This window comes from Aotus nancymaae, unplaced genomic scaffold (genome assembly GCF_030222135.1).
Source record: "Aotus nancymaae isolate 86718 unplaced genomic scaffold, 86718_ANA_hifiasm-v0.15.2.pri h1tg000108l, whole genome shotgun sequence".
In the NCBI taxonomy this organism is placed as follows: domain Eukaryota; kingdom Metazoa; phylum Chordata; class Mammalia; order Primates; family Aotidae; genus Aotus; species Aotus nancymaae.
In genome coordinates this window covers 35,296,682-35,321,011 of record NW_026988523.1, presented here as the reverse complement: position 1 = coordinate 35,321,011, position 24,330 = coordinate 35,296,682, and the positions used below count along the sequence as shown (strand labels likewise).

Genomic DNA, 24,330 nt, shown 5'->3' with positions numbered 1-24,330 from the left:
TCCAGCCTGAGCACCAAGAGCAAAACTTTGTCTCAAAAGTAGCTGAGACTTTTGAGTAGCTGAGACTACAGGTGTGCCACCACACTGGCTAATTTTTATTTTTTGTGGACATGGGGTCTCACTATGTTGTCCTGGCCTTAAGTGATCCACCAGCCTCAGTGTCCCAAAGTGCTGGGATTATACATATGAGCCACTTCACTTGGCCATGAAAAGAGAAATGTTATTGGTGAAATTAAGACTTTTATGAGAATTATAAGGCTGGGCACAGTGGCTCACGCCTGTAATCCCAAATTTTTGGGAGGCCAAGGCAGGCGGATCACTTGAGGTCAAGAGTTCAATACCAACCTGGTCAACATGGTGAAACCCTATCTCTATTAAAAATACAAAAATTAGCGAGGTATGGTGGCAGGCACCTGTAATCCCAGCTACTCAGGAATTGGAGCCAGGAGAATCGCTTGACCCCAGGAGGTGAAGGTTGCAGTGAGCTGAGATGGTGTCATTGCACTCTAACCTGGGCAAAAAGAGTGAAACTCCATCTCAAAAAAAGAAAAAGAAATAATTATAAATAAATGAACTAAACATTTAACCTAAGAAAGTAAGGGGGGAAAACAATATAAATCTTCCCAAAAGGAGAAGATAAATAAATAAATAAAAAACTTAATATGGAATTGCGGGGTGTGGTGGCTCACACCTGTAATCCCAGCACTTTGGGAGGCTGAGGCAGGTGAATCACCTGAGGTTAGGAGTTAAAGACCAGCCTGGCCAACATGGTGAAACCCTGTCTCTATTAAAATACAAAAAATTAGCTGAGTGTGGTGGCAGGCGCCTGTAATCCCAGTTACTCAGGAGGCTGAGGCAGGAGAATCATTTGAACTCAGGCGGCGGAGGTTGCAATGAGACAAGATCATGCCATTTGCAACAAGAGCGAAACTTCATCTCAAAAAAAAAAAATTGAATTGATGAGCAAATTGATGAATAAAACTAAAAGCTAGGTTATTTTAAAAGGCAAAAAAAAAAATAGGACACCGGCAAGACTAAGGAAAGTAAAAAGAAAAGAAAAAAGGTTTTTAAAAAATTGAAAATACCAAGTGTTGGGGATGATGTGGAGTAATAGGAACCGTGGTACGTTGCTGGTGGGCATGTAAAATAGTGCAGCCAGTTGCTTTGACAGTTCCACAAAAGTTAAACAAGATGTCCATATGACGTAGCAATTCTGCTTCTACATATAAACCCTAAAGAATTAAAAATAGGTACTTAAATACTTGTGAATGTTCGCAGCAGCACTATTTACAATAACCAAGAGGTGGAAACAACTCAACTGTTCATCAATGGATGAATGGATAAATTGTGGTCTATACATCCAATGGAAAATAAATTCGGTGATAAAAAAGAATGAAGTTTATTCAGTGATAAAAAAAGAATGAAGTTCTGACATACGCTACAACATGGATAAACTCTGAAAAGATTGTAAGTGAAAGAAGCCAGACACAAAAGGCCACACATTGTATAATTCTATTTACATAAAATGTTAGGGCCAGGCGCGGTGGCTCACGCCTGTAATCCCAGCACCTTGGGAGGCTGAGGTGGGTGGATCACGAGGTCAAGAGATCGAGACCATCCTGGTCAACATGGTGAAACCCAGTCTCTACAGAAAATACAAAAATTAGCTGGGCATGATGGCACGTGCCTGTAATCCCAGCTACTCAGGAGGCTGAGGCAGGAGAATTGCCTGAATCCAGGAGGCGGAGGTTGCGGAGGTTGCGGAACGAGATCGCGCCATTGCACTCCAGCCTGGGTAACAAGAGCGAAACTCCCTCTCAAAAAAAAAAAAAGTGTAGAATAGGTAAATTCAGAGAAACAGTAGATTAGTGGTAGTCCCTGTCTTGCTGGGAGATATAAATGGGAAGTGACTGTTAATAGGTGAAGGGTTTCTTTTTGGGGTGATGAAAATAATCTGGAATTACATAATGGTGATAGTGGCACAATCTTGTGGACACACCAAAAAACACTGAATTGTGCACTTATATTTACTCTTTTTAGGCTGGGCGCGGTGGCTCACATCTGTAATCCCAGCACTTTGGGAGGCCGAGGCAGGTGAATCACGAGGTCAGGAGTTCAAGACCAGCCTGGCCAACACTGTGAAACCCAGTCTCTACTAAAAATACAAAAAATTAGCTGGGCGTGGTGGCGAGTGCTTGTAATCCCAACTACTCGGGAGGCTGAGGGATAAGAATCACTTGAACCCGGGAGGTGGGGGTTCCAGTGAGCCGAGATCGTGCCACTGCACTCCACCACGGGCGACAGTGCGAGACTCCGTCTCAAAAAAAAAAAAAAAAAAGAAACCTTTAGCTTACAGAATCAACTCAACAAACTCCTCAGCATAGCACTCAGGGCCTTTCATCTTCTGGCCTCCCGCACTCCAGCCAGCTCAACCGTTAAGTACACAGATCCCGGAAAAGAGTGCTCCATAACCTACGCTTGATCACCTCTCCAGCACTCAACCGGCTTTTAGCGTCCCGTTCTTAGACGCTCCAGCAAGATGAGCAGCTTATCTTCTTCGACCTTTGCTTAATATACAATTCTATCATACCATTTGCCTGCGCGCCTGCCCTGCCACACTGAGTACCAGAATGGCAAGGCCTGTGGCTTATTCATCTTCATATCCCCTGCTTGGTGCACATAAATGAAGCAAACAGATAAATTCTTCAAATGATCTTTGCAACGAATCTAAGTAACAGAAACGTGAAACGGACAAAAGCCGCGGGAAGGCTGTCTCCCCAGACAGAAACTGGGACTCAACACAAACGTAGCGTAATTTGAGAAGAAACCTGTTTAATCTCCCGACTCATGCGTATTGTCTTCCAGTCTAACAACATGCCCACGATAAAGATGGATTCCGCTAGCCCCGATTCCGCCTTTATAGTACGCATAGCAGCCATCTTTCTTAAGGGTAAGGAGCAACCCGGAAGATCACACCCTACCTGTTTCAGAAATGCAGGACGCCTTTAAATCATGGAGAGTCCAATCGGAATCGACATTTTCACCGGAACCGCTCGGCTTCACGACCGGAAGAGGCTGTGCGTAAGACCGTTGGGGGCGGAAGTGACGGGAAAGTGGTAGTCGGGTAGTTGGCGGGTGGTTGAGTAGAGCCGGTCGCCATGTCCGCGGGGAGCGCGACACATCCTGGAGCTGGCGGGTAAGGCTTCAGGGGCGAGGGCATCGGAGCGAGTACTGTGGCACGGGAGAGGCGGAGGGACCCTGAGAAGCTGCGTATGGGGTGGAGGGGCCCTTAAGTGGGAAGTAGGGGCTTGGGCGTTCGGGGAGAAAGATCTTGAGCAGGCCTGGGGCCCTTAAAGGGCCGGCGGGGATCTGAGGGAGGAGGGAAGCGGGGTTTTGGAAGGGCGAGCCAAGGGGAAGGCGTAAACGAGAGTGTGCGGGGCAGAGTGGAATCGTTGGATAGAGGTGACAGTAGAAACGAAAGATTTGGGGGAAGCGTTTGAAAGAAGTAGGGGTTTGTTAAATATAGCAATAATCGTTTAAGGAGAGGGGAGTTGTGGATTTGGAAGGTGATTCGGAGGTGGAAATGGAATATAATAGAGGGAAAATGGGGTGCTAAGACATGGTAAGGAAAGAATAACACACATGAAAGCTTTGGGGCCTAGTGTTTTCCTTTTTTTACGTATAGGCGCCGCAGCAAATGGGACCAACCAGCTCCAGCCCCACTTCTCTTCCTCCCGCCAGCGGCCCCAGGTGGGGAGGTCACCAACAGTGGGGGAAGTCCTGGGGGCACCACAGCTGCTCCTTCAGGAGCCTTGGATGCTGCTGCCGCTGTGGCTGCCAAGATCAATGCCATGCTCATGGCAAAAGGGAAGCTCAAACCAACTCAGAATGCTTCTGAGAAGGTATTTGAAGTTGATGGGTCTCCACTAATTGCGAATTTAATAGTTGTTTCGTAATCCTGTGATCTCATGATCGTTTGTGTTAGTTAAAAAAAATGGATATAGTGGTTTAGAGATCATAGTTTTGGAATATTCCAGATGACGTTTTGTCACAAATACATATTTACGAGGCATTTTCGATTCGGCTGGTTACATTTATGGACCAAATACCTTGTCTTGTCCTTTTTCACTTAGTTCACCTTGAGTTATATTTCCATAGTCATTTAAAGCAACGTAACATGTTTTTAACATGTGTGCTTTTTCCCTGAAGTCAAAAGAGAAGTTCAGGTAAATCAAGTGAGCTTCTAAGTGTCATCTGTAGTTAGAACCTGAAGTGGTTTTTGTTTGTTTGTTTTTTTTGAGACAGAATCTCATCTGTTGCCCAGGCTAGAGTGCAGTGGTACGATCTCGGCTTACTACAACCTCTGTCTCCCGGGTTCAAGTGATTCTTCTGCCTTAGCAGAAGAATCCGAAGTAGCTGGGATTACAGGCACATGCCACCATGCCCAGCTAATTTTTTTTTTTTGTATTTTTAGTAGAGACAGGTTTTGCCATGTTGGCCAGGCTCCTTTCAACCTCCAAAGTGCTGGGATTACAGGTGTGAGCCACCACGCCCGGACTATTGTTTGCAAAGACTATGTGAGTCAGTTGTCCATTTCTAAGGTTTATGAGGAAAAATTAGAGCATCTTGACAGGCCGGGCACGGTAGTTCACGCTTGTAATCCCATCACTTTGGGAGGCTGAGGCGGGAGATCATCTTAGGTCAGGAGTTTGAGACCAGCCTGGCCAACATGGTGAAACCCCATATCTAATAAAAATACAAAAAGTAGCTGGGCATGGTGGCACATGCCTGTAATCCCAGCTACTTGGGAGTCGGAGGCTGAGGCAAGAAAATCGCTTGAACCGGAAGGTGGAGGTTGCAGTGAGCAGAGATGACGCCATTGCACTCCAGCTCGGGCGACAAGAGTGAAACTCTGCCTCAAAAAAAGAAAAAGGCATCTTGACAAAGATGGAATGCTCCTTGCTCCTTGTATATTAAGATTCTTAATACTGATGTCAATCATTTAAGGTTTTTTTTTTCTTTAGAATAATACTTTTTAAAAATTTTTATTTATTTTTTTATAGAGATGGCATTTCACCATGTTGGCCAGGCTGGTCTCAAACTCCTGACCTCAGGTGATCCACCCACCTCGGACTCCCAAAGTGCTGGGATTCTGGGCGTGAACCACCTTGCCCAGCCAAATAATACTCTTTTTTAAAAAGATATTTGACCTCACCAGGATACAGAAATACTGGATTTAGAATCATAAAACCTAAGCTTGAAACCCATTATCCACAGTTACTGGTTACATGGCTTTGGCATAATGAAACTCAGCTTTGTTGGTAATATATACCTGTATTGTCTAGTGCAGTAGTCACTAGCCTCATGTGGCAATTTAAATTAAAATTAAGGGGCTGGCTACAGTGGCTCACACCTGTAGTTCCAGCTCCTCTGTAATCCTTGGATTCTTGGGAGGCTAAGGTGGGAAGATCACCTGAGCCTAGGAGTTTGATGCTGCATTGAGCTGTCATTATGCCACTGCATTCCAGCCTGAGTAACAGAATGAGACCTTGTGTAAATAGTAATAATAATTAAACATATTTTCATCCTCCGGAACTGCGAGAAATACCTGTTGTTTAAACAAAAAGCAAAGCAAAACCAAACAACATAAAATTTAAAATTTAGACTTTTAGACCAGGATTGGTGGCTCATGCTTATAATCCCAACACTGTGGAGGCCGAGGCGGGTGGATCACGAAGTCAGTAGTTCGAGATCAGCCTGGTTAATATGGTGAAACCCCGTCTCTACTAAAAATACAAAAAATTAGCCAGGCGTGGTGGGCGCACACCTGTAGTCCCAGCTACTCTGGAGACTGAAGCAGAAGAATTGCTTGAGCCAAGATCATGCCACTGACTCCAGCCAGGTTGACAGAGCGAGACTCTGTCTCAAAAAAAAAAAAAAAAAATTAGACCTAGAGACACCTGTGGCTAATGGCTACCACATTGGACTGAGACTAGAACACATGTTACCAAAAGTTCTCTTGAACAATATTGATGTGTACTGTTAAAGGTGGCCATAAGGATTCACTGAGATGATAATGTAAATTAATATATAAGGGGTTAAACAAAGATAAGGTGATATTGTTGAGTTTGTATTTAGTTTTGCCTCCACATTTTAAAAATGTATCTAATGCACAAAGTAAACAACAGTATCTTACCTTCTTGAGCGGTTTTTTTTTTTTTTTGACACAAAGTCTTGCTCTGTTGCCCAGGCTGCAGTGAGTGCAGTGGCGTGATCTTGGCTCACTGCAACCTCCGCCTCCCAGGTTCAAGCAGTTCTGCCTCAGCCTTCTGAGTAGCTGGGATTACAGGCATGAGCCACAACACCTGGCATGTCGAAACCCGGGGTTTCGCCATGTTGGTCAGGCTGGTCTGAACTCCTGACCTCATGATCTGCCCACCTCACCCTCCCAAAGTGATGGGATTATAGACATGAGCCACATGCCGGCCTTCTTGAGTAGATTTTCTAGACATAGTTGAGGAGATAGGCACCTGTAGTCCCAGCTACTCAGGAGGTTAATGCTAGTGGATCACTTGAGGCCAGGAGTTCAAGACAAGCCTGGGCTACATGGTGAAAACCTGTCTTTACAGAAAATACAAAAACAATTAGCTGGATGTGGTGCATGCCTGTGGTCCCAGAGTCTGGCTTGATTGCCCAGGCATTGACTATGCAGTGGTGCAGTCTCTGCCTCCCAGGCTCAGCCTCCCGAGTAGCTGGGACTACAGGTGCATGCCACCATGCCCCGCTAATTTTTTTATTTTTTGAAGAGATGGGTTTTGCACTGTTCCCCAGCCTGCTTCAGCCTCCCAAAGTGCTAGGATTACAGGTGTCAGCCATAGTGCCTAGACTGTTTTTTTTTTGTTTGTTTTTTGTTTTTTTTTGAGATAGAGTCTTGCTCTGTTGCTCAGGCTGGAGCTCAGTGGCGCAGTCACTGCTTACTGCTGCCTCAACCTCCTGAGTAGTTGGGACTACAGGCTCATGCCACCATGCCCAGCTAAGTTTTTGTTTTTGTTTTTGTAGAGATGTGGTTTCGCCATGTTGTCCAAGCTGGTCTCAAACTCTTGGGCTCAAAAGATCTGCTCACCTCAGCCTCCCAAAGTGCTAGGATTACAGGTGTAAGCCACCTGGCCCAGCCTTTTTTTTGTAGTTAGTTTATTTATTTATTTATTTATTTATTTATTTATTTTTGAGTCAGTTTCACTTTTGTTGCCCAGGCTGGAATGTAATGGCGTGATCTCGGCTTATTGCAGCCTCCGCTTCCTGGGTTCAAGTGATTCTCCTGCCTCAGCCTCCCGAGTAGCTGGGATTACAGGCACAAACTACCATGCCTCATTAATTTTGTATTTTTAGTAGAGATAGGGTTTCACCATGTTGGCTAGGCTAGTCACAAACTCCTTGTAGTTTAAATTGAAAGAAACTGGATCAGGTTTTACCATCTTACTGGCTTTTCATTCTGCCTCTTTGTTCTTCTGTAATAGAGTGAGGAATGATTAGTTAGATACAATTTAAGGATTTTTGAGAGCTTTACAAGAATGGAATTAGTTGAATTTTATATTGTAGAAGTGGCACAAAGGCAACTTCCTATTGTATGCATGAGGTATATGGGTTGTATGCATTGCTCCTCTGCCCACTATTATGTTTTGCTCCATGTGCAGCCAACTAACTGAGCTATAGAGCATCATAACTTGGCTTTTAATTTTCTTTTTGGAGGTTGCAGCTTCTAGTCCCTAGAGCTTCTATAATTAGGTGGTCAAAAATGCACACAAGGCCAAGATCACAGAGAAATCTTGATTGTGGCCTTCAAGCTGATTGACTATTTAGTGTCATTTTAGTGAGGTTTTTGTTTGCTTGTTATTTCTATGTTTACAGGCAGATAAAGGGAAGGTTAGGGAGGTGTGGGACTTGGGAAAGGATAGCTGTAAATTGGACAACTAAAAGACTTTATCTTCTCTGGGCCCAGTGTCTCACTCATCCCATTACTTTGGGAGGTGGGTGGATCACCTGAGGTCAGGAGTTCGACACAACTCTGGCCAACATGGTAAAACCCCATCTCTACTAAAAATACAAAAATTAGCTAGGTGTGGTAGTGTGTGGCTGTAATCCCAGCTACTCAGGAGGCTGAGACAGGAGAATCACTTGAACTTGGGAGGCAGAGGTTTCAGTGAGCCGGGATCATGCCACTGCACTCCAGCCTGGGCAACAGAGTGAGACTCTGTCTCAAAAAAAAAAGATGTTACCTCGTCATAAAAACTTTTAAATCTAATTTCTTTCTCTTCTTTGTAGCTTCAGGCCCCTGGCAAAGGCCTAACTAGCAATAAAAGCAAGGATGACCTGGTGGTAGCTGAAGTAGAAATTAATGATGTGCCTCTCACATGTAGGAACTTGCTGACTCGAGGACAGACTCAAGACGAGGTGAGGAGGCGTTGGGACTCTTTGGTGGGGAAGGTGGTGAGTGGATTTAGGAAAAATAAGACCTCTAAACAGGCATCAGATATTTACTAGTGGGTTTGGATCATAGTCTCTAAAATCAGAACTGGGTTTAATTTAGCTTCAGAGGAAGATAATGAAATGGATATAAATGAATTCTCTGGGTTGGTTTGAGTAAGAAACCATGAAATCAAAATTCAGATATGGTAGAGAATTCATTCCTGCTTTACTTGGTCAGATGAATGGCAAGAAAATCTGTCTGCCATTGAAATCAACCAGTCACCATGTTTTTTTAATTGAACATTTCTTTTTTTAGATCAGCCGACTTAGTGGCGCTGCAGTGTCAACTCGAGGGAGGTTCATGACAACTGAGGAAAAAGCCAAAGTGGGACCAGGGTGTGTCTGCTTATTCTCTTACCTTGTTTATGGAAGGGTTGGGTTAGTTTCATGTTTTTCATCCTTAGATAATATGTGTACACAGTATTTGATTCGTAGTTTGAGGGATATGTGTGTGCACGCTCTGTAGCAGAATTCTGGATATCAAATGGTAGAAGATGTTGGGAGCTATTTTTGGACTTTTATTTCACATTTGATGTTTTTATTGGAGGAAACATAGAGAAGTGTAAAAGAAGATACTAACCACTACCATTTTTTTTCCTTTCTGTCCCATATGATTTGCAGAAATAATGTATATACTTGTAAACTTTTTTCTATGGAAATAGTTCCCCTCACAAATGGGCTCATATTTTGTTGTGCACTCCTCATTTATTTATTTATTTATTTAGAGATGGAATTTTGCTCTTGTTGTCCAGGCTGGAGTGCGATGGCTCGATCTTGGCTCACTGCAACCTCCGCCTCCCAGGTTCAAGTGATTCTTCTCCCTCAGCCTCCTGAGTAGCTGTGACTATAGGCATGTGCTACCCCTCCTAGCTAATTTTGTATTTTTTTGTAGAGACGTCTCCATGTTGGTCAGGCTGCTCTTGAACTCCTTACCTCAAGTGGTCTGTCTGCCTTGGCCTCTCAAAGTACTGAGAGTAAACTCCCTTTTAAAAAAAAATCCTGACCGGGTGCGGTGGTTCACACCTGTAATCTAAGCACTTTGGGAGGCTGAGGCGGGCAGATCACAAGGTCAGGAGTTCGAGACCATCCTGGCCAACATGATGAAACCCCGTCTCTTCTAAAAATACGAAAAAAATTAGCCAGGCATGGTGGTGCGTGCCTGTAGTGCCGCTACTTGGGAGGCTGAGGCAGGAGAATTGCTTGAAACTGGAAAACGGAAGTTGCACTGAGCCGGGATCACACCACTGCACTCCGGCCTGGTGATAGAGCGAGACTCTGTCTCAGAAAAAACTTTTTTTTGCCTTTGTAATGGTTATAGGTTGTGATTATTCAGGTAAAGACTTAATCTGTTTCATTTCATTCCTTCTATCATTCAGTGTTTGAGTTTCTTTTCACTGTCAATTGATAGATATTTAGGAAATGGAACTTTTTTTTTCTTTTTGAGATGGAGTCTCACTCTATCACCCAGGCGGGAGTGCAGTTTCTCCATCTCAGCTCACTGCAACCTCTGCCTCCAGGGTTCAGGCAGTTCTGCCTCAGCCTCCCAAGTGGCTGGGATTGCAGGTGTCCGCCAGCACACCTGGCTAATTTTTTGTATTTTTAGTAGAAACTGGGTTTCACGATGTTGACCAGACTGGTCTTGAACTCCTGACCTTGTGATTCGCCTGCCTTGGCCTCCCAAAGTGCTGGGTTTACAGATGTGAGCCACTGTGCCCGGCCCGACAGAATCTTGTTCTGTCGCCCAGGTTGGAGTGCAGTGGCATGATCTCAGGTCATTGCAACCTCTACCTTCTGGGTTCAAGCAATACTTGTGCCTCTGCCTCCTGAGTAGTAGCTGGGACTACAGGCGTGCTACCCTGCCTGGCTAATTTTTGTATTTTTAGTAGGAATGGGGTTTTGCAGTGTTGGCCAGGCTGGTCTCAAACTCATCATGGCCTCATGCGATCCGCCCATCTCAGCCTCCCAAAGTGCTGGGATTACAGGTGTGAGCCATGGCAGCCAGTTTGCCTCATTGATTTGGATAGACAAGACCACATTTGTTTATAACCTGTTAGACAACCAGCAAAAAGGAATTATATTCTTAAATATTGAGTTATCTCAGTAGACAGGAAAATAATGCTAGTGAATCCATAAGAACAGATTTAATCTCAAATCTGTGGGCCAGTTGACTTTTAAAAGTCAAGTTTATTTATTCCCCAGCTGTTAAAGCACATTCGTAGACATTAGCTAGCAACAGCCCTTCTAATGTATATAGTCTCTTTTTGTTATTTGGAAACTTGAAACATTACAAATTAGATTTGGTGACCCATTTGTCTCCTTTTTTGGTTTTGACCAGGTTAAAATCATCTTTTTTTGTTTCTCTTTATAGGGATCGTCCATTATATCTTCATGTTCAGGGCCAGACACGGGAATTAGTGGACAGTAAGTAATGTTTTTGGCTCACGTAGCACTTTTTGTGAAGAGCAAATTACAGGGCGCTGTATATATAGCAAGTTGGCAAACTGTCTCTGATGGCTGTTCTAACTCTTGTTAGTCAACTATATACAAATGTGTATGGGAATTTAGAGGGGTTGAGAGCCACATGTTTGGGTAACCTGAAAGCGGATTTACATGTGAGTAATTGAACACTGGCCTGTCTGGGCACTAGTCAGTTCATTCCATTCAGTTTTACTCTGTGTTTTTCCCAAGGAGCTGTAAACCGGATCAAAGAAATTATCACCAATGGAGTGGTAAAAGCTGCCACAGGAACAAGTCCAACTTTCAATGGTGCAACAGTAACTGTCTATCACCAGCCAGCACCCATTGCTCAGTTGTCTCCAGCTGTTAGCCAGAAGCCTCCCTTCCAGTCAGGGGTATGTTTTGGGGAAGGATCATTAATAGCTTTATCATTTCTATAAAAATGATATGTGCTAGCTGGGAGTAGTGGCTCACGCCTGTAATCCTTGCCCTTTGGGAGGCCGAGGCGGGCAGATCACCTGAGGTCAGAAGTATGAGATCAGCTTGACCAACATGGTAAAACCCCGTCTCTACTAAACATATAAAAATTAGCCAGGCATGGTGGTACCTGCCTGTAATTCCAGCTACTCAGGAGTCTGAGGCAGGAGAATCACTTTGGACCCAGGAGGTGGAGGTTGCAGTGAGCCGAGACCATGCCTCTGTACTCCAGCCTGGGTGATAAAGTGAGACTCCATCTCAAAAAAAAAAAAAAAGGTATGTGCCAAATAATGCATATAAAGACAAAAATAAAATCTGGAAATTCCAAATTCCAATCCTGAAACTTACCTGCCATTGGTATTCTGTTAGTGGGCCATCCGGCTTTCCATGATATAATGAACATCTGAGCACACATCTCTTTATACTGGTATATTCTAGAAAGGATATTGATAGAGTAGAGGGCATATACATTGTACTTTTTTAATCTAGTGGGTTTAGTTTGTATTTGTAAACTTGATAATAACTGGAGGACTAAGAAGGCTGAGTCTGATGAAGCAAGACTTTGCTGATACATTCCTCCTAGAAAAAAGGGTTGGAGAGAGCAGCCCTCACTAGAGAGTATCACAGGGCTGACTGTACTACCCAACACTCTACTCCAGCTTTACAGGAGACTGTCTTTGCTAAATTTCTTAATGACTTATTTCAAAGATTGAGGATTTAATTATATATTCTCTGTTTAATCTGAGGTATTCTGTTCTTCCTGCAGATGCATTATGTTCAAGATAAATTGTTTGTGGGTCTAGAACATGCTGTGCCCACTTTTAATGTCAAGGAGAAGGTAGAAGGTCCAGGCTGCTCCTATTTGCAGCACATTCAGATTGAAACAGGTGCCAAAGTCTTCCTACGGGGCAAAGGATCAGGTTGCATTGAGCCAGCATCTGGCCGAGAAGCTTTTGAACCTATGTATATTTATATCAGGTAAGGATATAGGGCAGGGGACATGTGAATTCTTGGCAGCTTGTTGGTACAGGCAGGATGATTCAGAAGGAGCAATAGAAAAATGAATGTAATTATAACAAGGGATTTAGGTAAATGCTAGGAGTGGTTACTTTATAATTAGTTAATAGAAATTGTTGAATTCGGGCATGGTGGTTCATTCCAGTAATCCGAACACTTCTGGAGGCCAAGGCAGAGGTCCACTTGAGCCCAGGAATTTGAGGCCACTCTGGGCAACATGATGAAACCCCATCTCTACAAAATTTTTAAAAGTAGCCAGGTGTGGTAGTGCACACCTGTAATACCTGCTGCTTAGGAGGCTGAGGCAGGAGGATGGCTTGAGCCCAGGAGGTCAAGGCACTGCACTCCTGACTGGAGGACGGGGGAAGGGGATGGGGGTGGGGGGAAGGAAGGAAGGAAATTATTGGATTAGGAAGATGGAATTGTTTCTGGAAGGGAGGGAGAGAGGGAGGGAGGAAGTTGTTAAATTAAAAGATGGAATTGTTTCTTTAGTACTCAAGTCCTTTGGTTTTGTACAAGTCTGTACGAAAGTGAATCTTAAAGTGTGCTGTGATAAGCCTGAAATAATTTTCATTTAAACCTATGTCAACATTAATAGATTTTATAGTAATTTTATGAACTTTAAATATTTTTATGTTGGCTGGGCACAGTGGCTCACACCTGTAATCCCAGTACTTTGGGAGGCCGAGGCGGGTGGATCACGAGGTCAAGAGATCGAGACCATCCTGGTCAACATGGTGAAACCCCGTCTCTACTAAAAATACAAAAAATTAGCTGGGCATGGTGGCACGTGCCTGTAGTCCCAGCTACTCGGGAGGCTGAGGCAGGAGAATTGCCTGAACCCAGGAGGTGGAGGTTGCAGTGAGCCGAGATCGCACCATTGCACTCCAGCCTGGGTAACAAGAGCGAAACTCTGTCTCAAAAAATATGTATATATATTTTTATGTTAAGTACCATTACTCAGAGAAAGACCGATAAAATATTTGTGGTGGCCGGGCGCAGTGGCTCACGCCTGTAATCCCAGCACTTTGGGATGCTGAGGCGAGCAGATCACCTGAGGTCGGGAGTTCAAGACCAGTCTGACCAACATGGAGAAACCCTGTCTCTACTAAAAATACAAAAATTAGCTGGGCATGGTGGTGCATGCCTGGAATCTCAGCTACTTGGGAGGCTGAGGCAGGAGAATTGCTTAAATCCAGGAGGCGGAGGTTACGGTAAGCTGAGATCACGCCATTGCACTCCAGCCTGGGCAACAAGAGCGAAACTGTCTCAAAAGAAAAAAAATCTTATTTTTTTTGTGGTAATGATAGTAGTTGTATCTTAGAAGACTTACGATGTTATTTGTATTAGTTTTGTGATCTTCAGAGGCCTAGATTTGAGCTACAGTGAATATATTAATGTAGATTTGTAAAACAGCATGAAAAATGAAAGCAGAATTCTGCATCTTTTATTTGTTTTTCTCTTTTTAATTCCTGGTTATTTATTTGCAGTCACCCCAAACCAGAAGGTCTGGCTGCTGCCAAGAAGCTTTGTGAGAATCTTTTGCAAACAGTGAGTTTTATTTGTCTGATACTCATTCAGAAGAGGTATTGCCATTTTGGAGTATGTCTTAGATATTTCTTTCACCTGTTTAGTTTCCTAGTACTGCTATAATAAGTTATTGCAATCGGGTAGATTAAAATAACACAAATTTATTCTACCACAGTTCAGGAAGCAGAGTCTGAAATTGAGGTGCTGGCAGAGTTGGTTCCTTCTGGAGTCTTTGAGAGAGAAATCATCCCGTGCCTCTCCTCCCTCCTAGCACCTGGTCATTGTGTTGGTTTTCTTTGGCTTATATTAGCATAGCTCCAGTCTAAAGGGTAGAGCTATAATAATTTAAAACCAATTAGACCTGTTTGGGGGATGATTGCTTACTTGATTATCCATTATTTTTATTCTTTGAACAAATAACCAAAAGTTAAAACTTAGGACTGTCTTTATAGCACTTAAAGGAAATCAGGTTTTGGATTGAGTATGTTCAACCTTGTGTTCTCTGGTGCCTTGTTGGGTAGCTCATGGTTGTGTCTGTTTTTTGTTTTTGCTTTTGTACATATCACCTGATTTAGCAACCCTCGTACTGGGTAATTTTCCCATCTTTTAATTTGTTGATACTTGAGGTTATGGACTTAATATATAGGGAGGAAGTATGAGGAAAATACTAAACTCTTATTAAACTGTCAGCTCCTTGAGGACAAGTTACCCAGTAAGTGTAAATGAATGAGGTCTCACCAGTTATACTAACAACTTAGAAATTTCCTGGTTACTTTATTTCTGTGGCTTTCTAAGTGATTTTATGCCCCAGAATTGAGTCTAGTTTAGGGGATTCAGGATTATTCATGCTCCAAATTCCCAAAATTGGCTTAATAATTTATAGATCTGCCTTGTTAAAATGTTGAGGTAGGCCGGGCGTGGTAGCTCATGCCTGTAATCCAAGCACTTTGGAGGCCAAGGTGGGTGGATCACCTGAGGTCGGGAGTTCCAGCCTGACCAACATGGTGAAACCCCGTCTTTTAAAAAAAAAAATTGTTGAGGTTACAGTGATACGAGACTGTGCCCCACTGCACTCCAGCCTGGGCGACAGAGCGAGACTCCGTCTCAATAAAAAGGGAAAAAAAAAATGTAGGTTAAACAAGTGTAAATTTGATTGGAACATGGGTAGATATATTTTAATTCCTAATTGCTTTGGTCCTAGAATCATATAATCAGACCCTTGTAAATACACAGCTTGGGCTGTCCCATGTTAATTTGTTTCCCTCTGTCTTTCAGGTTCATGCTGAATATTCTAGATTTGTGAATCAGATTAATACTGCTGTACCTTTACCAGGTGTGTACATCTTGAAGTGTTTAAAAAATATTTTACTAGTGTAGTTATATGTAACTGTGATACTTGAGGCTAGACTAACTGTGCCAGGGCACTATTAATGGTCCCTTTAATTTAGGGTAATTTGGAAAGCCATTCATGCCTCAGTATTTTTCTTCCCTAGATATTAAGTTTAATGTTCAGATAAATTGTCTCATTCTGCTGCAGCTGATTAAACACTTTTTTTCTTCCCCCTCAGGCTATACACAACCCTCTGCTATAAGTAGTGTCCCTCCTCAACCACCATATTATCCATCCAATGGCTATCAGTCTGGTTACCCTGTTGTTCCCCCTCCTCAGCAGCCAGTTCAACCTCCCTACGGAGTACCAAGCATAGTGCCACCAGCTGTTTCATTAGCACCTGGAGTCTTGCCAGCATTACCTACTGGAGTCCCACCTGTGCCAACACAATACCCGATAACACAAGTGCAGCCTCCAGCTAGCACTGGACAGGTAGGATGCCAGGATATATGCAACAAGATATTCTTGAATTTAGAAAAAACTGGAGAAAGGTGAAGTGGTGGTATTCCAGAAATAAATCATGTGATGTAGAATGTCTTTTTCTACTGTCTTCTGTTCCCACCACCAGCCTACCTGAATATTTTGGATAAGTGTATACTTGTGTATGTCATCCTAAAATGTATATATTCACAAGTCTTGTATACCAAATAGCTGTTTAAAGTGGGGGTGGTGGGCAGACTTGCTATAATGGGTCAGATGGTAAATATTTTAGGCTTTAAGGGCCATACATTCTCTGTCACAACTACTACACTCTGTGGTTGTAGTGCAGAAGCAGCCTGTGGATAATACCTCAGTGAACGAGCATGGGTGTACTACAGCAGAACTTTATTTACAAAACAGGTAGCAGGCCACAATCATAGTTTGCCATTTCCTTGGCCATTGTTTGCCTAACCTTGCCTTTGCAGTGTTAACAAAGTCCTCAAGGAAAATGGGGCTGCTTATACCACATCTCTCAGTGATTAGAACTGAGTTAGCAACTCAGATCTTAGAAAGAAACATAATCCCAGGATTTTGGGAGGCCGAGGCAGGAGGATTGCTTTAGTGCAGGAGTTTGAGACCAGCCTAGGCAACATAGTGAGACCCCATCTCTACAAAACATTAGCTGGGCATGGTGGCACATACCTATATTTCAGTTACTCAAGAGGCTGAGGTGGGAGGGTCCCTTAAGACTAGGAGTTCATGGAGGCAGTGAACCAAGATGGTGCCACTGCACTCCAGCCTGAGTAACAGAGTGAAACCCTGTCTCAAAAACAAAAAAAAGAAACCTTATGTAAGTGATATATGAGACATACGAACTTTTCAAATTTAAGGATTATAAATGCTGGTATGTTTCTTTTAGAACTTAAGAAATGTATACTTACAATTTCTTAAACATGAAAGTAGAATTTTAGGAAAAGAGTAGATGTCTGGATAATAATCCAGATACATTATATATGAGAGACTTAATGAGAGCATGGTAATGGATTTATGGTGGGTCCTTCTCTGTGGGCCTCTCATAGTGTACCCATGCCAGAGTAAATGGCAGCCTCGAACCATTGCCCAGCCCCCTTACCTGTGGGCTGTGAGCACTGAAGGGGGTTGCACAGTATGTAACAAAAACAGCTATGAACTAAACTTTGTTTGTGGTCCCTAGTCAAGTTTATTTTTTTAATTTTTTTAAATTTTGAGACAGTCTTATTCTGTCGCCTAGGCTGGAGTGCAGTGGCGTGATCTTGGCTCACTGCAACCTCTACCTCCCAGGTTCAAGTGATTCTCCTGCTTCAGCCTCCTGAGTAGCAGGATTACAGGTACACACCACCACGCCCAGCTAGTTTTTGTATTTCTAGTAGAGACGGGCTTTCACCATTTTGGTCAGCCTGATCATGAACTCCTGACCTCAGGTGATCCATGGCCTTGGCCTCCCGGAGTGCTAGGATTACAGGCATAAGCCACTGTGCCCGGCCAAAATTACTTTAATTTTTGTATTTAGACAGCTCTGTAGGTCCCTGCTTTAAGTATCAGTCCTTTGTAATTGGGAAGCAATACAGCAGCATGGTTAAAAGCAGGGAGTTAAGGCGGGTGTGGTAACTCATGCCTGTAATCCCGGCACTTTGGGAGGCCTAGATGGGCGGATCACTTGAGGTCAGGAGTTCGAGAACAGCTTGGTCAACATGTGAAAACCCATCTCTACTGAAAATACAAAAATTAGCTGGACATGGTGGCAGATGCCTGTAATCTCAGTTACTCAGGAGGCTAAGGCAATAGAATTGCTTGAACCTGGAGGAGGAAGTTGTGGTGAGCTGAGGTCGCATGACTGCACTCCAGCCTGGGTGGGGAGCGAAACTCGCATCTCAAAAAAAAAAAAAAGTTGGGATTTAGAATTAGATTACCAGGGTTCATCACGCTTTCCCGTTTTTGAGCTGTGTGATACTGGGATGTAACTTGACCTGTCTAGGGTTTGGTTTTCCTTAGATATAAAATGGGCACAGTGATAAAAATCTCAAAGGTTTGCAAGGATTAAGTAAGATGATTCAGTCTATCAATAAATGTTAGCTGTGTTATCAGTACAGTCAGTCACCTCATAACATTTTGGTCACTGATGGACTGCATATATGATGGTGGTTCTGTAAAAAGCATATTTTCACTGTTCCTTTTCTATGTTTAGATACACAAATACTATTGTGTTACAGCATTCAGTACACTAACATGCTGTACAGGATTGTAGCCTAGAAGCAGTAGGCCATACCACAGTCTAGTTGTATAGTAGGCTGTTTTCATCTAAGTTTGTATAAATACACATTTGTTCAATGACAAAATCACCTTGCAATACATTTATCAAAATGTATTCCCGCTGGGCGTAGTGGCTCATACCTATAATCCCAGCACTTTGGGAAGCTGAGACAGGTGGATCACTTGAAGTCAGGAGTTTAAGACCAGCCTGGGCAACATGGCAAAACTCTGTTTCTACTAAAAGTACAAAAAAAAATTGCTCAAGTACAATGGCACACGCCTATAGTCCCAGCTACTTGGCAGGCTGAAACAGGAGAATCTCTTGAACCTGGTAGGCAGAGGTTGTAGTCAGCTGAGATCATGCCATTGCACTCCAACCCGTGAGACTGAGACTCTGTCTCAAAAAAAAAAAAGTATTACCATCGCTAAGCAATGCATGACTATAGTAATAATAGTTTTCTCTTCAGACCTGCTTATTGTTATATAAAATAGACTGTCTTTTGATACCCCTTATTCCTTTTTGGAGCAACATCTTTAAACATTAGTTAGACTTAATCTTGACATAGTAACTTACTAATAACTATGGGAGTGGCAGATGAAGTTGCTTCTTCCACAAGCATTAGCAGCATTTATAAATTACAGAAAGCTTATTACAGAAAGCTAATCACATTGACTATCAGTGGTTGGAGTTCTGTTTGTTAACAGTCATGTTTGCTCCTAGTAACCCAAATGCGCAACAGAGTTTTCCTAAAAGTTCAAAGCATTGTATATAGGTTGTCGATTTCACGTTTTCCTAGGATGAAGGTGAGAAGGCTAGGTGATACTGTTAACAAATTATACATGAAGGAAACTAAGGACCTGAATGTGCAAGATTCATATGATACCTATTGGACCTTAAAGTATATTGTAATAATTGTTTACTTATTCCTTGGGCATTCTCACACTTTTTTTTTTTCCTCGGTGTGTTTTGGTCCTAGAGTCCGATGGGTGGTCCTTTTATTCCTGCTGCTCCTGTCAAAACTGCCTTGCCTGCTGGGCCCCAGCCCCAGCCCCAGCCCCAGCCCCAGCCCCCACTCCCAAGTCAGCCCCAGGCACAGAAGAGACGATTCACCGAGGAGCTACCAGATGAACGGGAATCTGGACTGCTTGGATACCAGGTTAAATAAAATACCCTGTTTTCCTATCTTCATCTTATTCTCCTACTATATTCTCCCTTTAAAAAAGATAAATTCACATTCTCCCAGTACTAGGATTTCTGCCTTCTGGAATTCATTTTGGTTAGGTTTTTTATCCTATTCAACAGACTCTTGAAAGCCTCTGAGTGTTTTTACTTTCTTATACATCTCACTCAAAGCTATTGATCTAGCAACACATGGTTTGTATTTAAAATCTTGGCTTTAGGCCGGGCGCAGTGGCTCATGCCTGTAATCCCAGCACTTTGGGAGGCCGAGGTGGGCAGATCACCTGAGGTCAGGAGTTCGAGATAGCCTGACCAACATGGAGAAACCCCATCTCTACTAAAAATATAAAAAAATTAGCTGGGCATGGTGGTGCATGCCTGTAATTCCAGGTACTTGGGAGGCTGAGGCAGGAGAATGGTTTGAACTTGGGAGGCGGAGGTTGTGGTGAGCCGAGATCACGCCATTGCACTTCAGCCTGGGCAACAAGAGTGAAACTGTCTCAAAAAAAAAAAAAAACCTTGGCTTTCAGTGGTGCTATCTCTTAACCCTCCACCTAAAAAAGAGAGTGATTTCTCCCTCCAGTCTCCCCACCCCTCCAGACTGCTAGAAAAGGAGTGATTCTGTGCATACATGTAATTATAAAGTTAGGCACTAAAGTTAAAAAGATTCTTAATTCTGGTGCCGTTTTATGAGAAGTACTTTTCCATTTTGCCAGAATCTTTGAATCAAAACCAAAGCATTTTTTATAGTTTCTGACTAGGTTTATAGAAACCAGTTGAACTATGGGCAGTCAGTTAAACCAGGTAGGCCATAAATAGCATAATGAATTATAAAATCCCTGTCCAAGTCCTACAGAGAAAAATTAATTCCTACTTTTGACTACAGTTACACAGCAAATCCCAAAGAGCTTTGTAGTACAGTTTAACTTATTACAATTTGTCAGAAAGATGAGGCACTTGACAGTTACATTAAGGAGCTAAAGTCAATACAGCAGTTGTAGATTTGCTAATGCCACTGTATTTTTCTGCTCATAGCATGGACCCATTCATATGACTAATTTAGGTACAGGCTTCTCCAGTCAGAATGAGATTGAAGGTGCAGGATCGAAGCCAGCAAGTTCCTCAGGCAAAGAGAGAGAGAGGGACAGGTAAGTTGGAATAATTATACAAATGTATTCAGATGTCATTTGTATGCACCATTAGTGAGACTAATGATCATTGGTATGAGCTTAAGTGTTCTGAAACTGAAATGAAATCTTTGAATGAAATAAGCTTCTGGTTGTTGTAATTGGTGCAATGAAGAAAAATATAACGATAGGCCTTTTTCAGACATAGAAGCAGTTATACTTGGCTTTGAATAATTTACTTCTTGTTCAGACATCTTGCTTGACTTCCACTGTCTGCATCTTGGCCATTTTCCTGGGGTAGACAGTAACAGAAGTGTGATATAATTCAGCTATTTTTGCTACCTTAGAGTTATTAGAATATCATGGATGGGAAGTACGTGAATGTGGGAGTTCAGCCTGCCATACATGCAGTGCTTAATTTTCCTTTCTTAGTATGTTAACCTTCATAAGAAAGGAGCTGAGTTCTTTCTGTAACAGTTCATTCAATTTTTGTCATGGTAATTGCTGTGTAGACGGGGCTTATATACTTTTATAAAGGGGCTGGGAGAAGGTGGAAGGGGTTGAAATTAATGGTTAAAATGAATTTGAAGGATTGTCTGCAGACTTAATCCCACTTCTTTCTTATTCACAGGATAAGTTAAGAAAATTTAAATTGAAAGAAAGTTTTATTTTATCTTTCCATAGGCAGTTGATGCCTCCACCAGCCTTTCCAGTGACTGGAATAAAAACAGAGTCTGATGAAAGGAATGGGTCTGGGACCTTAACAGGGAGCCATGGTGAGTATGGTATAGCTGGGGGACAGGGGAGTGACTAAGTAAGACTGGTCTAAAGCTATTAGTTTTCTCGGCCAGGCATGGTAGCTCACGCCTGTAATCCCAGCACTTTGGGAGGCCAAGGTGGGTGGATCACCTGAGGTCAGGAGGTCAAGACCAGCCTGGCCAACATACTGAAACCCTGTATCTACTAAAAAAAAAAAAAAACTAGCTGGGTGTGGGGGCCGCCTGTAATCCCAGCTACTTGGGGGGCTGAGGCAGGAGAATCGCTTCAACCTGGGAGGTAGAGGTTGCAGTGAGCCAAGATCATACCACTTCCCTCCAGCCTGGGCAACAGAGCAAGACTCTGTCTCAGAAATAAATAAATAAATAAATAAATAAATAAATAAAATCTATTAGTTTTCTAACCTGATGTTCATTCAGGTGTTTAATCCAATCTCTATAATCTACTGGCTAATGAAAATACTTTTGGGCCAGGCACGGTGGCTCACACTTGTAATCCCAGCACTTGGGAGGCCGAGGCGGGCAGATCACCTGAGGTCAGGAGTTTGAGACCAGCCTGGCTAACACGGAGAAACCCTGTCTCTACTAAAAATAGAAAAATTAGCCAAGCTTGGTGGTACGTGCCTGTCATTCCAGTGACTTGGAAGGCTGAGGCAGGAGAATCGTTTGAACCTGGGAGGTAGAGGTTGCAGTAAGTCAAGATCACACCACTGCATTCCGGCGTGGGCAACAGAGTGAGACTCTGTCTCAACAAAAAAAGAAAATAGTGAAAAAAAATTGTATATGAACAACCTTTTATTTCCAACCAACATGTGTCTAGGAAAGAGTTAGTCAACTTATTTTATACATAGCATCAGTGACATTAAAACCCTAGAGAATACTAATGAGTGCTAGGTCATTTCAAAATCCTGTTGCCTATGTTGTGTGAATACCTGGAGTTCATCTGATAACGGACTTCCTAAAAGTTGATTTTGCTTTGTATTGGGAGCTGAGCCACACCTCCCCTTATAGTTCTATTGGTCAGTAATGGTCAGTCTGTGGCTGTTAGAAAAATGTTGCTTTTTAGCATCCCAGAACTCTAAATTGTGTAGATGTATATGGAATATTTTTGTTCTTTGCCTGTAGTCATAAAAATGAACAGAAGAAAATTCATTTTTTTTCTTTTCTTAACTTCTTTTCTTTTAACTCTTTAAAAGGTGAAATATCAGCCCTCAAGAGACTCACTTGCTAACTTTCCTTTTTTTCTTTTTTCTTTTTTTTGTGTTTCTTTTTCTTTCTCTGTTTTCTTACATGGTTCTGGTGGATTCACATTTGCTGATGCTGGTGCTGTTTTTCGTGTGATCTTCAACGTTTTTGGGTGACCATTGACCCTATGACCTCAAAATGGTGTCCAACTAACCACTTAAAATTAACATCTTTTTTTTATTAACGAATTTATGGTATTATCTTTTTTTGTTGTTTTCTTTTTTTTCTTGGTGGGGATGGGGTTGGGGTTGTTTTTCTCTATTCTAGATTATCCAGCCAAGAAGATGAAAACTACAGAGAAGGGATTTGGCTTGGTGGCTTATGCTGCAGATTCATCTGATGAAGAGGAGGAACATGGAGGTCATAAAAATGCAAGTAGTTTTCCACAGGGCTGGAGTTTGGGATACCAGTATCCTTCATCACAACCACGAGCTAAACAACAGATGCCATTCTGGATGGCTCCCTAGGAAACTGTGGAACAGAATTTCGACCCTCGGTGACTCTTCTTAGCAATAATGCATGCATTTGATTTAACAAGACTCTGGGGCCTGTGCTGGGAACCATCTTGGATCTTTGCAGAAGTTAGAGATTCAATGCCCCCTTTCTTAAAAGGGTTCCTTAAAAAAAAAAATCCTCATTTCTGCGGTGGCATAGAATCTTAAAATTTAATTAGAATCACAAATTTATCTCAGAAGCTTTTTAACAGTTGGCGAAATGTGCTTATCCAACAAAGCATCCTGAAACAGGGTCGTTCCTATACATGTTTGACCTGGTCCAGCCTCTTCCAAATGAATAGCCCCAATTCTGACATAAAGAAAGTTTTATTTGTATTTTACTACTGTTTGGTCAATTTTGATACATAACTGGTTAAAAAGCCTTACTGTTTATTAGTGGGGAAATGATTTTAGACCGTTCTTTTCAGTATTTAATTCTGACAGATCTGCATCCCTGTTTTGTTTTGGATTATTTCTGTTTTGGAAAATTCTGTCTCATTTAAAACTGTTGGATATAGCTGGATCCTGGATAGGAAAATGAAGTTATTTTTTCATTGTGTTTTTTAATTGGGGTGATCCAAAGCTGGCACCTTCAAGCACATTTGTCTCATAGCCATTGCTGTTTTTATTGCCCTTCTAAGATCCTGTCTTCAGCTGGGTCAGAGAAAACAAGAATTCTTGACTAAAACTGGTCAGAACTCATCACACAAATGAAACACAGTAGTCTGTCTCTCTCAGAACTGTTGCAGCTAAAATGGAGAGATCTCACTGCCTGCAGTAGGACTTTGGACTTAATGACTGAAATTGCAACTTGTCCTTTTTCTTGGCATTACAGGTTTTGCCAAAAGAACTTTTTTGTATCACATATTGATGTGTGAAAGTGAAGGAGCTAGTCTGCTGAACCAGGAGTAGTTTGAGATACTGAACTGTCATTTTTGCACATTTGAATACTTTGCAGGCTGGCTTTGTATAAACTTATCCTCTGGTTTCCTATATGTTGTAAATATTGAGACCATAATTTCATTATAAATAAATGTATAAATATTCTGTTTGCGGTTTCTGTTTTCTTCCACAACTTATCCATATACTAAAATTCATCAACTTTTTTACTCGTAGCATAATGCAATATAACATAGTCAGAAAAATACATATACAGACCCCAAGGTTTACATACAGTTCCAAGAGTTCTATAACTGCAAAATGTACCCTTAAAGTTCCATTTTCATATTTTAGCCCTCCTTTATTTAACAGGCTGTTAAAGAGACTTCATGAATGAAGCCTATTTTATTTTATTTTTAAGATGGAGTCTCGCTCTGTTGCCCAGGCTAGAGTGCAGTGGCGTGATCTTGACTCACTGCAACCTCTGCCTCCTGGGTTCAAGCGATTCTCCTACCTTAGCCTT

At 42.3% G+C, this 24,330-nt stretch overlaps 1 protein-coding gene and 2 non-coding genes across 6 annotated transcripts; all 3 read left to right on the top strand.

Moving 5' to 3' along the window:
* Positions 1–3,106: 3,106 nt before the first annotated feature.
* KHDC4 (KH domain containing 4, pre-mRNA splicing factor) lies at positions 3,107–23,975 on the top strand. Of its 4 annotated transcripts, XM_021667336.2 has the most exons (14): positions 3,107–3,196; positions 3,686–3,902; positions 8,323–8,451; positions 8,783–8,862; positions 10,895–10,947; positions 11,215–11,378; positions 12,227–12,438; positions 13,968–14,028; positions 15,283–15,340; positions 15,576–15,829; positions 19,084–19,263; positions 20,322–20,434; positions 21,098–21,189; positions 22,702–23,975. In XM_021667336.2, exons 1-14 carry the CDS (start codon positions 3,159–3,161, stop codon positions 22,899–22,901), a joined length of 1,851 nt encoding a protein of 616 aa, XP_021523011.2. In that variant the 5' UTR covers positions 3,107–3,158; the 3' UTR covers positions 22,902–23,975. The 4 variants fall into 4 exon arrangements, with proteins under 4 accessions (XP_021523011.2, XP_064226698.1, XP_064226701.1 ...); XM_064370628.1 differs by lacking the exon at positions 22,702–23,975 and having other exon boundaries at positions 20,350–20,434; positions 21,098–21,191; XM_064370631.1 differs by lacking the exons at positions 20,322–20,434; positions 21,098–21,189; positions 22,702–23,975 and having other exon boundaries at positions 15,680–15,829; positions 19,084–19,172.
* Positions 11,983–12,111, top strand: LOC135272375 (small Cajal body-specific RNA 4). The gene has a single exon (XR_010340531.1). It is a non-coding gene; the product is annotated as a small Cajal body-specific RNA 4 (non-coding RNA).
* Positions 16,849–16,985, top strand: LOC135272373 (small nucleolar RNA SNORA42/SNORA80 family). Its single transcript, XR_010340529.1, has one exon. It is a non-coding gene; the product is annotated as a small nucleolar RNA SNORA42/SNORA80 family (small nucleolar RNA).
* Positions 23,976–24,330: the final 355 nt, after the last annotated feature.